A 14,145-nucleotide genomic window follows, 5' to 3' on the forward strand; every position below is an offset into this window, starting at 1 on the left:
GATGACACAAAAACTTTTCTTTCACTCATGGTTAGTGAATGGGCTGAAGCCATTTATTATCAGTCAACTGTGTTTACTCTTTTTAAATCATAATGGCAACAGAAACTACCCAAATGACCCTGATCAAAAGTTTACATACCTTGGTGATTTTGGCCTGATAACATGCACACAAGTTGACACAAAGGGGTTTGAATGGCTATTAACCACTTAAGGACCGGACCAATATGCAGCTAAATGACCCAAGGGGTTTTTACAATTCGGCACTGCGTCGCTTTAACAGACAATTGCGCGGTCGTGCGACGTGACTCCCAAACAAAATTGGCGTCCTTTTTTCCCCACAAATAGAGCTTTCTTTTGGTGGTATTTGATCACCTCTACGGTTTTTATTTTTTGCGCTACAAACAAAAATATAGCGACAATTTTGAAAAAAATTCAATATTTTTTACTTTTTGCTATAATAAATATCCACCAAAAACATATCTAAAAATGTTTTTTTCCTCAGTTTAGGCCGATACGTATTCGTTTACCTATTTTTGGTAAAAAAAAATGGCAATAAGCGTTTATCGATTGGTTTGCGCAAAATTTATAGCGTTTACAAAATAGGGGATAGTTTTATTGCATTTTTATTAATTATTATTTTTTTACTACTAATGGCGGCGATCAGCGATTTTTTTCGTGACTGCGACATTATGGCGGACACTTCGGACAATTTTGACACATTTTTGGGACCACTGTCATTTTCACAGCAAAAAATGCATTTAAATTGCATTGTTTATTGTGAAAATGACAGTTGCAGTTTGGGAGTTAACCACAGGTGGCGCTGTAGGAGTTAGTGTTCACTTTGTGTGTGTTTACAACTTTAGGGGGGTGTGGCTGTAGGACTGACATCATCGATCGAGTCTCCCTTATATAAGGGATCACTTGATCGATACGCCGCCACAGTGAAGCACGGGGAAGCCGTGTTTACATTCGGCTCTCCCCGTTCTTCAGCTCCGGGGAGCGATCGCGACGGAGCGTCTATAAACGAATAGCCGCGCCGTCGTCCCGGATCGCTCCCCGAGGGAACCCGGCCGCCGCAAGTACCGGGGGGGGGGGGGTCCCGATCTGACCCCCGACCCACGTCTAGGCAGGCATGTATATATGTACATGAGGCGGTCGGGAAGTGGTTAAAAGGTTGCCATCCTCACCTGTGATCTGTTTGCTTGTAATTAGTTAGTGTGTATAAAAGGTCAATGAGTTTCTTCACTCCTGACTTTCATCCAGTGCTGCACTGACATTTCTGGATTCTGAGCCATGGGGAAAGCAAAATAATTGTCAAAGGATCTGCGGAAAAAGGTAGTTGAACTGTATAAAACAGGAAAGGGATATAAAAAGATATCCAAGGAATTGAGAATGCCAATCAGTACGACTCAGCACGGTTGAGTCGTCAGAAAAAAGGGATTTTTATAACCGCTTACCTGTAAAATCCTTTTCTCATAGAACATCACGGGACACAGAGCTGGTTCAATAATTACTAAGTGGGTTATATAGTCTACCTTCAGGTGATGGACACTGGCACTCTCAAACAGGAAGTCCCCTCCGTATATAACCCCCTCCCCTACAGGAAGTACCTCAGTTTTGTAGCAAAGTAATCCAAATATTCCCCAAGAGGGGCGGGTGCTCTGTGTCCCGTGATGTACTACGAGAAAAGGATTTTACAGGTAAGCTGTTATAAAAATCCCTTTTTCTCTATCATACATCACGGGACACAGAGCTGGTTCAATAATTACTAAGTGGGATGTCCCACAGCAATGCCACCTGAGGGGGGGGGGGAAACACATGCGAGTGCAAAAAACCATGAGAGCCACCAGACAAAACAGTTATACTGCCGCCTGCAGAACAGCATGCCCAAAGGCCATGTCTGTGTGACCCCTAATATCCAAATGGTAAAATTTCGTGAAAGTATGAACAGACGACCAGGTCGCTGCCTTACAGACCTGAGCCATGGGGACCTGATGATGAACTGCCCAAGAAGTGCCCACAGCCCTGGTGGAATGAGCCTTCACTGCAACCGTAGGCCTGAGAGATTGCCTGTCGAATCCACCTCGAAATGGTGGCCTTCGAGGCTGCCTGGCCCTTCCGGGGCCCATCTGGCAGAATAAACAGGCCCTTGGTCTTTCTAACCTGGGCAGTAGCCCTGATATAGACTCGAATAGCTCTAACCAAATCCAAGGTATGTAAAGACCTTTCCAATCGGGAAACCGGGTTAGGAAAGAAGGAAGGATTAGATCCTGGTTTAAGTGGAACCCGGACACTACCTTCAGAAGAAAGGATGGTGGGGTCGTAACACAACCCTGTCCTTATGAAATACCAAATATGGTTCCTCACAAGAAAGCGCAGCCAGCTCAGAAACCCTTCTAGCGGATACCATGGCTACCAGAAACACTAGTTTCCTGGTTAGCAAGATCAACGGAATCTGATTCAAGGGTTCAAACGGCTGTTTCTGTAAAGCAGAAAGAACCAGGTTTAGGTCCCAAGGGCAAGCAGGGCGATTGACCGGAGGATTGATACGTAAAACTCCCTGCATAAAGCACTTAATAAGGGAGTGGGTAGCCAATGGCCTCTGAAACCAAATGGACAAGGCTGAGACCTGCCCCCTAATGGTGCTGACGGCCAACCTTAACCGTACACCATACTGGAGGAAATCCAAAACCCTGCCAATAAAAGATTTTCGTGGATGCCAAGCTCTGGCATCACAAAAGGCTAAGTATGACTTCCACACCCTATAATAAATCAGTCTAGAGACTGGCTTCCTGGCATTGATTAGAGTAGAGACCACTAGGCTGGAAAGACCCCTCTTACTCAAGATATAGGATTCAATCGCCAAGCCGTCAAATTTAGCGACCGAAAAGAAGGGTGGAAGATCGGCCCTTGTGAAAGTAGATCTGGACGGGGCGGGAGTGACCAAGGTTCTCCTACCGCCATCTTTACAATGAGGAAAAACCATGCCCTGCGGGGCCAAGCCGAGGCCACTAGAATTACCGGCTTGTTTTCCATGCGGATTCTCCGGAGTAGCCGGGGCAGCAGCTGAAGAGGAGGGAATGCGTAAGGGAGGGAGAACTGCGTCCAAGGGCACACTAACGCATCCGTCCCGCATGCCCAAGGATCCCTTGTCCGAGACACAAATCTCCTCAACCTTCTGTTGAACCTTGAGGCCATAAAGGTCCACATCCGGGGTGCCCAACCTCCGGCAAATCTCCTGGAATACTGCGGGATGGAGACACCATTCCCCCGGTACCAGCTGTTGCCGACTGAGATAATCGGCCTGCCAATTCTCTATGCCTGGGATATAGACCGCTGAGAGGCAAGGAACATGGGCCTCTGCCCAAGTGAGGATCTGATTTACCTCCGACTGGGCAGCCCGACTCCTGGTGCCACCCTGATGATTTATATATGCCACTGCTGTGACATTGTCGGACTGCACCCTGACCGGGCATCCCCGTAGCTCGCTTGTCCAAGCCCTGAGGGCTAGACAAACCGCTCGGATCTCCAATAGGTTGATAGGAAGAGAACCCTCGGTCCTTGACCAGTTCCCCTGCAGGGAAAGGTCCCCCATGACTGCCCCCCAGCCTGACAGACTGGCGTCCGTGGTAATTATTTTCCAGGACACTGGGCTGAAGGATTTTCCCCTCAACACATTCTGGGGAACCAACCACCAAGCCAGAGCCTGTCGAACCGATGGGGACAGAACCATCGGATAATCCAATGCCTGCAACCTTCTGTTCCAGGCTGACAGGATGGCCCCCTATAAATGCTTTGTATGGAATTGCGCATAAGGCACTGCCTCGAAGGTTGCCACCAGCTTCCCCAGCAGCCGCATGTAGATGCAGACCGATGGTCTCTCTTTGCTTAGCACCATCAAAATTAGCTCCTTTATGGAGCAGAACTTCGCTTGGGGCCAAAAAAAAAATCTCTGGAGGTGGGTATCGAGGAGCATGCCGAGATACTCTAATCTCCTTGTTGGCACCAAGGCCGACTTGTCCTTGTTTATGACCCAACCAAAGGATTCCAAAGGGAAGAGCCACGAACTGAAAGTGGCGTGGGCCTATCGCAGAAACCTGTGATGCCCTGGAAAAATAGGGACATGAAGATATGCATCCTTTATGTCTATGAATGCTAAAAAGTCTTCTGCAAGTAGAGTGGCAGCTACTGAGCGAATGGACTCCATTCGAAATGACCGCACTCTTAGATACTGGTTTAGGCGTTTTAGATCTAAGATTGGCCTTACATCGCCGTTCGGCTTGGGGACGATGAAAAGGTTCGAATAGAAACCTAGTCCCTGCTCCTGAACTGGTACCTCGACAATTACCCCTTGGAGCAAGAGTCGATCCAGAGCCATCAAAAGAGACCCTCTTTTTCCGGGATCTCCTGGTAAATTTGAGACCAGAAAGCGAGGAGGAGGAAACCCCACAAACTCCAGCTGGTAACCCCGCAAAATGGTTGAGAGGACCCAATCAGCGGATACCTCTCTTTGCCAAGCAGGCGAAAAACCTTGGAGCCTTCCCCCCACCCGAGAGAGCGGGGACAATGCTTCATAAGGACGCTTTAGGGGCCAGCTTGCCTGGCTTGCGGATCCAGGGCCTCCTGTTGCCCTGCATCTGGCCCTGAGGTTGGCCGGACATGTTAGGACGGTTGAACTGCCGTCGATACTGCCTAAAGGTTGAAGAACCAGGAGAGGGGGCTGCTGGCCGTTTGGGAGGAGGACCCTGAGCCTTCTTTTTGATTGGCAACAGGGTACTCTTTCCACTAGAAATCCTCTGGATGTACTTATTCAGCTCCTCACCGAACAACCTTTCCCCGAGAAAGGGCAACCCTGCTAGCATTTTCTTGCAGGGGGCCTCAGCTGACCAATTTTTCAACCAAAGGAGGCGCCTCATGTGCACCAAAAATAGAGATAGCCGCGATGCCTGCTGAATGGAGTCCTTCATGGCATCGACCGTAAAGCACAAGGCTCTAGGTAGATCTGCCAAATCCTCAGCCAGCTGATCGGGTAGGTCCTTAAGGACCTGTTTCATCTGGTCCTTCAAGGCCTGGCAAACTCCAATGGCTGCTTTAGCCGGCTGAACTACAGCCCCTACTGTGGTAAAGGATGCCTTCAGCAGTCTCTCTAACCGCTTGTCGGCCGGATCCTTAAACATCTGGATATTATCCACAGGGCAGGTTAAGGTCTTATTAACACATGCCACTGCTGCGTCTACGACTGGCATAGACCATCTCTTGGTGAACTTTTCCTCCATTGGGTATAGAACGGAAAATCTCTTTGGAGGGACAAACACCCTGTCCGGATGAACCCAGTCCTGATAAATCAAGTCCTCGAGAAGAGGATGAACTGGGGAAAACACCCCGGACTGTGGGGCTTTTAAGGAGCCCAGAGAGGACACAGCATTAATCGCTGGTTCCGGGAGAGGTAACTTAAATGCTGAGCGAACCATATCAGTCAAAGACTGAACCCAAAACATTTCAGCCTGGGACATAGAGAAAGGTTCCTCAATGGTTGACTTCTCTGAGCCAGACCCCTCCTTCTCCTCATCTGGCTGATCCTCAACACAATCTTCCCCTAAGAAAAAATTCATAAGACCCAGGGACTGGTCCTGTGGAGAGGGGGATCTAGCCCGCTTCCTGTCGGACAGGGAAGCTGTAATGAAGGCTGTAAGCCTCTGTTCGAGCTCCCAAAGAGTAGAAGCCAATACCTGCTCAGTGACATAAACAGGGGAAACTGTTGGGTTAGCCACTGCACCTGGCTCCGATGACTCGCCTGTGGCAGTGATATCTGGCATCTCCGGAGAGAATTGCAACATAGAGGGGTTACCGAGGTCCTCTGACCCAGATGGGGAACCCTTGGGCTTTTTTGCAGCTTTTGCAGTCTTTGCAGTTCCCGACCCCTTAGGCACCATACTGCTCTAGGTACTAAGAGGTTAAGGTAGCCTAACAGGCCTGGTCCCCTACAGGATCTAAACAACAGCCCACTTTACTAACAAAGAAACGGCTGTAACCATCTGAGCCACTGTCCTGTCACTGCTAAACGAGCACACTTAGACCTGAGAACCACTCAGCGCTCTGCAATCCAGCCGACTGCTGTGATAGCTCAGCTCTTTATGTGAAGCGCCGCGTCACCACGCTGGGAGAGACGCTGCCCGCCCCCTTCCTCCCTCTTGTGGCCACGCCTCCCGAACGAATAAACTAACGCTGTGTACGCGCGCGCACGCTACATCCAAGATGGAGACAGCCGAGGAAGGACAGCGTTCTGAGCGAGGAGCAGCTGGAGCGATCTCGTGGCCAGACTGATCCCCTGCGTTAGGCCTACAGCATTAAAGCAACAATAATAGGCAAACTCAAACACAAAAAGGAAGCCTTACCTTAGAACCAAGTTCCATAAGTACCTCCTTAGCTTACCTTTCCACGCCGCAGGGTATTGCAAAAAGCAAGAGGCCCAGCCTTCACCCTTCACGTGGGCTTTTGTCAAAGACCTTCAGGCACCGGGGTCCTATGAATAGGAGCACCACTCTCCTGGACCTATATAGCACCATGGCAGCAGAAAACATTTGGTCCTTAGAAGGCACAAAGTTCTGGAACCCAAGGTCCAGCCCTCCGAAGAGAGGCATTACAGGCCAAACCTTGTTCTTCACACCGAGGCCCGGGTACCGTCCACTTTGGCTATGAAGCACTTTGGACGGATCCGGTATATAACCTGCCTAGATCCAAAAGACCATTACAGCATGACTAACTAAACGTGACCAACACCTAAGACACTGGCGAAAAAACTGAGGTACTTCCTGTAGGGGAGGGGGTTATATAGGGAGGGGACTTCCTGTTTGAGACTGCCAGTGTCCATCACCTGAAGGTAGACTATATAACCCACTTAGTAATTATTGAACCAGCTCTGTGTCCCGTGATGTATGATAGAGAAAAAGCCATTACTATGCAAATTTCACAAAGTATCCCACTTACAATACGCCAAACAGCACTGAGACAAGTCTCAAACCTTCTGGCACAAAGTCATTTGGAGTGATGGGACCAAAATTGAGCTTTTTGGCCACAACCATAAACACTACATTTGGAAAGGAGTCAACAAGGTCTATGATGAACGGTACGGAGATGGATCGCTGATGTTTTGGGAATGTGTGAGCTACAAAGGCACAGGAAATTTGGTCAAAATTGTTGGCAAGATGAATGCAGTATGTTATCAAAAAATACTGGAGGAACATTTCCATTCATCAGCCAGGGAGCCTCGCATGGGACGTACTTGGACAATCCAACATGACAATGATCCAAAACACAAGGCCAAGTCGACCTGTCATTGGCTACAGCAGAATAAAGTGAAGGTTCTGGAGTGGCCATCTCAGTCTCCTGACCTAAATATCATTGAGCCACTCTGGGGAGATCTCAAATGTGCAGTTCATGCAAGACAGCCCAATAATTTACAGAAGCAAGAGGAATGACAACTTTACCATCTGAGAAGATAAAGAGCCTCATCCGCAAATACCACAAAAGACTTCAAGCTGTTATTGATGTTAAAGGTGGCTATACACGGTATTAAGAACTGGGGTATGTAAACTTTTGATCAGGGTAATTTGGGTAGTTTCTGTTGTCATTACGATTTAAAAAAGTAAACACAGTTGATTAATAATAAATGGCTTCAGCCAAACACTAACCACGAGTGAAAGAAAAGTTATTGTATTATTATTCATATTCTCTGAAAAATGGCCAAGAAATCATACATTCTGGCAGGGTATGTAAACTTATGAGCACCACTGTAGGTGCTGTGGCTTGTACAGTGTGAATCAGTGTTTTTTTTTTTTTGTTTTAATCCAGCTATTGCTGTGTGCAGCAGCCTATGTTATGCTTAGAGAGTAGAGTGGGTTGTCAGCGTCTGCGGCAAATCAAGTAATTTGTGCCCTCTGACCCGTGGACTTTTAGCACTCCCCAAGTCCCTTCCACTAGTACTCACTTACCTGTTTCTACACTGACCTACCTGACCACAATGCTGACCTACTTGACCCCTACACAGTGTAGGGGTCAAGTATGTCAATGTAGTGGTCAGCTAGGTCAGTGAAGTGGTTAGGTAGGTCAGTGTAGTGGACAGGCAAATCAGTGTAGGCGTCAGGTATGTTAGAGTAGGAATCAAGGTGGTCATTGTAGGAATCAGTAAGGTCAGTGCAGTGGTCAGGTAGGTCAGTGTAGAAATCAAGTAGGTCTGTTTAGTGGTCAGGTAGGTCAGTATAGGGATCAGGTATGTTCAGTGGTCAGGTAGGTCAGTGTAGGCTAACCCCTACACTGACCACTAAACTGACCTACCTGACTACTACATGTACCTACTTGACCACTACAGTGACCTATCTGATTCCTATACTGACCCACCGGATTCCTACTAACTGACTGGAAAGTCTTGTACATCATGTTGAGAAGTGATTTCCAGCCCTCAATATAGCCCTGCACTGGCCACACTCCCCATTCCCCACCCCCAGACACAGGACAATGTAGATTGGTGGATCCTACTCTCCATTGTCTCCATCGTCAGGCTGATCGGGGCACTTCCCAGCACCAGACAGTACTGTTTTGGGGTCCCGCCACCCAGTTACTTCTTGGCATTCCCACCTGGGAACTCATAAGTCCCCAAAATCATTTCAGGATGCTTCATCTTCATCTAGCTTTGTCATTGGTGCCAAATTTGCACCATGACAGCTGGCACTTCCCCAGTCCCACCCAACAATCTGTCCTTCTGTTCCATGTTGTGGAACTCGAGAGCCTGGTAAACAACATACCGTTCAGTGATCAAGGTCCTCGTGATAGAACCAATATTATATGCTTATTAAAGGGGTTGAAAAGGTACATGTTTTTTCACCTTAATGCATTTTATGCATTAAGGTGAAAAAACATCTGAGGATTAGCGGCCCCCCTAGCCCCTTCATTTACTTTCCCCTGCCTCTCGAAAGTCCTGCACTGTGAACGTGCTGGCTTTACGGCTCATTCAGTGGTTGAGTGATAGCAGCGCAGCCATTGGCTCCCGCTGCTGTCAATCAAATCAATGCCACAGCGCACCGGGGGCGGGGCCGAGTGATACAGTCGGTGGCTATAGCCGCAGGCTGTATCACGGGAGCGAGCACGCATGGGAGAGAGCTCCCATGAAGGGGGTTAGTGCTTGTGGGGAGAGCCTAGACAGCCGCAGAGGGACCCCAGAAGACCAGGATCAGGGCCACTCTAAAAAAAAAAAAAAAAACGGGAACATTTAGTGCCCCTTTAAGGCAGGGATCCTCAAACTACAGCTGTTGTAGACCTACACATCCCATGAGTCATTGTAACACACTGACATTCACAGACATGACTAGGCATGATGGGAATTGTAGTTCCTGAACAACTGGAGGGCCGTAGTTTGAAAACCCATGCTTTAAGGCAGGGGTCTCCAAACTGCGGTCTGAGGGCCAGATGTGGCCCTTTGCTAGCCTTTATCCGGCCCTTGGGGCACAATTCCTCCCATTGACACCAACAATGGGTCACTATATTATCTACTGATACCAATGATGGGATACTATTCCTCCTACTAATAGGGGGAATACTCTTCTTCCTATTGACCACCAACCCTGAGGCCATATATGTTCTCACTGAAGCCGGGGTCGTGACATTTTCTTCCCTTGCTGGCCCCAATCCGGCCCTCCTAAAGTCTGAAGGGCAATAAAGTGGCCCTTTGTTTGAAAAGTTTGGAGACCCCTGCTTTAAGGCATACATAAATGTTTACAAAACTTTTGTTATGAACAATGCATTTAGAAATGAACACTTTAGCATAAATATGCATTAGAAAAGCAAACTGCTTCCTAAATGACAGATTACCTTGTTTAATAAATGAAGTAATGCATCTCTCATTAGGTCATGTCTCATATAGAACTGTATGATTCCAAGGTTTGTGCCATACGTGTGCAAGTAATACAGACACTCCTGATAATACGTGTTATTTTGTATCTTTCCCTCTGGCATCATTTCATACCAAAGGCATCGTGCTTTCAGAGTACATTCTAATTCTTTTAATGTAGCAAAATAGTCATCATCTTTCTGCAAAAAAAAAAAAAAAAGATAATGTTCACAAAAACAAGCCATGTCACCAATCCATAAGCACAGAAATTACTCACTAATATACCAATAAGCAAAATTTAACATTGCACATACCAAAATTACATTACTTAAGCAGTTTGCAGAGCTGTCTCAACTCACTAATCTATTATAATATTGCTAGAGTTTACAAACATATTCTAATACAATACTGTATGTTAAATATTACTTTTAATCATTTTAAAAATACCGTATTTTTGGGACCATAAGACGCACTTTTTTCTCCAAAAAATATGGATGAAAATGTGTCTGCGTCTTATAGTCCGAATATACATCAGGCACTGCCCCCCGCCACCGCTGGCAACACCCCCCTGTCACTGCCGGCACCACCCCCCGGCCACTGCAAGAAAGCCGCCCCCCCGCACTAAAAAAAAGCCCCCCACGTGTTCCGACGGCCGCACAGAGTCCCCCATTATGCCGCATACAGTGAATGTCCTGGGCGGTCCCCATTTACCTGGGCTCGGCTTAGTTTCCTCGGGCGGGAGAGGTGGGTCCCGGCTCAGCTGGGCTCAGATATTGCTGCACAGGAAGAGGGGCGGTCCCTGCTCAGCTGGGCTCGGCCATACTCAGGGGGGAAGGGGGCAGTCCCCGCTCAGTTCACTTCGGCTGTGCTCTTCCCTGCTCAGCTCACTTCGGCTGTTCTCGGCTATGCTTGGGTGGTCGGTCTTGATAGCCGAGAACAGCCGAAGTGAGCTGAGCACGGAAGAGCACAGCCAAAGTGAACTGAGCGGGGACCGCCCCCCCCCCCCCCCCCGAGTATGGCCGAAACCAGCTGAGCAGGGACCGCCCCCTTGCCAAGCCTGAATTTGTACCTCAAGCTTTGCACAGACCTATGGGAAAACGATTATAGAATGTTTAGAAAACCATAACTAGCAGCCAAATGGTATTGAAAGGTAATGTCTAATATCATTCAATTATAAAATACTTCCCCTGGAATACTTCCTCTTCCTGTGCAGCATATCTGAGCCCAGCTGTGCAGGGACCCACCACTCCCGCCCGAGGAAAGCCGAGCCCAGGTAAATGGGGACCGCCCAGGACATTCACTGTATGCTCACATAACATGTAAGCACTGACCGGCAAATGTATTAGAAGAAGGATGCTCACTATGTCCGCAGCCCCTGTCCCTGTCCATAGCCCCCGTCCATGTCTGCCACCCCTGTCCATGTTCATAGCCCCTGTTCATGTCCATGTCCGCAGTCCCTGTTCCTGTCCATGTCCGCAGTCACTGTCCCTGTCCATGTCTGCAGCCCCTGTCCATGTCTGCAGCCCCTGTCCATGTCCATGTCTGCAGCCCCTGTCCATGTCCATGTCTGCAGCCCCTGTCCATGTCCATGTCTGCAGCACCTGTCCATGTCCATGTCTGCAGCCCCTGTCCATGTCCATGTCTGCAGCCCCTGTCCATGTCCATGTCTGCAGCCCCTGTCCATGTCCATGTCTGCAGCCCCTGTCCATGTCCATGTCTGCAGCCCCTGTCCATGTCCATGTCTGCAGCCCCTGTCCATGTCCATGTCTGCAGCCCCTGTCCATGTCCATGTCTGCAGCCCCTGTCCATGTCCATGTCTGCAGCCCCTGTCCATGTCCATGTCTGCAGCCCCTGTCCATGTCCATGTCTGCAGCCCCTGTCCATGTCCATGTCTGCAGCCCCTGTCCATGTCCATGTCTGCAGCCCCTGTCCATGTCCATGTCTGCAGCCCCTGTCCATGTCCATGTCTGCAGCCCCTGTCCATGTCCATGTCTGCAGCCCCTGTCCATGTCCATGTCTGCAGCCCCTGTCCATGTCCATGTCTGCAGCCCCTGTCCATGTCCATGTCTGCAGCCCCTGTCCATGTCCATGTCTGCAGCCCCTGTCCATGTCCATGTCTGCAGCCCCTGTCCATGTCCACAGCCCTTGTCCCTGTCCATGTCCGCAGCCCCTGTCCATAAATATTTTAGTACACCAGTTGGTTCAGAATATTTTTTTCTTGTTTTCCTTCTCTAAAACCTAGGTGCGTCTTATGGTCAGGTGCATCTTATAGAGTGAAAAATACAGTAGGTCACAATCTAAACAGACATTGCTTGCAATATGTGTCCTATGAAAATTATTCTGGTAAGTGATATTCAAATTCCTTACCACCAACAAAATTGGCTTGGCTGCAGATTCCAGATGCTGAATAACATCTTCCAGAAGCTTAGATCCAACATTCTTGTGGTTCAGATCCAAGGGAGCCTTAATACACCTACTAAATTTTTCTCTTGCACCGGGCAAATTGTCAGACTTCAGACAAGCCATACCCCAGGCATGCCACACACCAGAAGGGTCAAGCCCTGTTTTTGTAGATACCTATTTGTCACATTAACAAAACAAAATAATTAAAATGGAAATAAGATTACTGGTACATCTTAGCTAGTTATGTATAGTACTTACAATTCTAGATGTCAATGGAAAAGTTACTGCACACACACCAACAAAAAGACAGACTATTGAAATCTGCACCTAGCATAAAGCTAACTCCTTATATTATGCCACTAGTGATTTCCGTACTTCAGCATGCCCTTAATAAAGGGTGCTTACAAGTTTCACACTGACTAAAAATATATATATATACAGTGAGGAAAATAAGTATTTGAACACCCTGCTATTTTGCAAGTTCTCCCACTTGGAAATCATGGAGGGGTCTGAAATTGTCATCGTAGGTGCATGTCCACTGTGAGAGACATAATCAAAAAAAAAATTCCAGAAATCACAATTTATGATTTTTTAACTATTTATTTGTATGATACAGCTGCAAATAAGTATTTGAACACCTGTCTATCAGCTAGAATTCTGACCCTCAAAGACCTGTTAGTCTGCCTTTAAAATGTCCACCTCCACTCCATTTATTATCCTAAATTAGATGCACCTGTTTGAGGTCATTAGCTGCATAAAGACACATGTCCACCCCATACAATCAGTAAGAATCCAACTACTAACATGGCCAAGACCAAAGAGCTGTCCAAAGACACTAGAGACAAAATTGTACACCTCCACAAGGCTGGAAAGGGCTACGGGGAAATTGCCAAGCAGCTTGGTGAAAAAAGGTCCACTGTTGGAGCAATCATTAGAAAATGGAAGAAGCTAAACATGAGTTTCAATCTTCCTCGGACTGGGGCTCCATGCAAAATCTCACCTCGTGGGGTCTCAATGATCCTAAGAAAGGTGAGAAATCAGCCCAGGACTACACGGGAGGAGCTGGTCAATGACCTGAAAAGAGCTGGGACCACCGTTTCCAAGGTTACTTTTGGTAATACACAAGACGTCATGGTTTGAAATCATGCATGGCACGGAAGGTTCCCCTGCTTAAACCAGCACATGTCAAGGCCCGTCTTAAGTTTGCCAATGACCATTTGGATGATCCAGAGGAGTCATGGGAGAAAGTCATGTGGTCAGATGAGACCAAAATAGAACTTTTTGGTCATAATTCCACTAACCGTGTTTGGAGGAAGAAGAATGATGAGTACCATCCCAAGAACACCATCCCTACTGTGAAGCATGGGGGTGGTAGCATCATGCTTTGGGGGTGTTTTTCTGCACATGGGACAGGGCTACTGCACTGTATTAAGGAGAGGATGACCGGGGCCATGTATTGCGAGATTTTGGGCAACAACCTCCTTCCCTCAGTTAGAGCTTTGAAGATGGGTCGAGGCTGGGTCTTCCAACATGACAATGACCCGAAGCACACAGCCAGGATAACCAAGGAGTGGCTCTGTAAGAAGCATATCAAGGTTCTGGCGTGGCCTAGCCAGTCTCCAGACCTAAACCCAATAGAGAATCTTTGGAGGGAGCTCAAACTCTGTGTTTCTCAGCGACAGCCCAGAAACGTGACTGATCTAGAGAAGATCTCTGTGGAGGAGTGGGCCAAAATCCCTCCTCCAGTGTGTGCAAACCTGGTGAAAAACTACAAGTAACGTTTGACCTCTGTAATTGCAAACAAAGGCTAATGTACCAAATATTAACATTGATTTTCTCAGGTGTTCAAATACTTATTT

At 47.8% G+C, this 14,145-nt stretch overlaps 1 protein-coding gene across 2 annotated transcripts in view; it reads right to left on the reverse strand.

Moving 5' to 3' along the window:
• The window catches only part of ZFYVE26 (zinc finger FYVE-type containing 26), a 499,004-nt gene that overhangs the window by 122,670 nt on the left and 362,189 nt on the right, over positions 1-14,145 (reverse strand). For both annotated transcript variants that reach the window (XM_040332529.1, XM_040332530.1), the window contains exons 31-32: positions 12,251-12,460; positions 9,865-10,083 (exon numbers count right to left, since the gene is read on the reverse strand). In XM_040332529.1, coding sequence (XP_040188463.1) covers positions 9,865-10,083; positions 12,251-12,460 — 429 coding nt within the window. The remainder of the gene's footprint in view (positions 1-9,864; positions 10,084-12,250; positions 12,461-14,145) is intronic.

Source organism: Rana temporaria, chromosome 13, assembly GCF_905171775.1.
Source record: "Rana temporaria chromosome 13, aRanTem1.1, whole genome shotgun sequence".
Taxonomy (NCBI): Eukaryota; Metazoa; Chordata; class Amphibia; order Anura; family Ranidae; genus Rana; species Rana temporaria.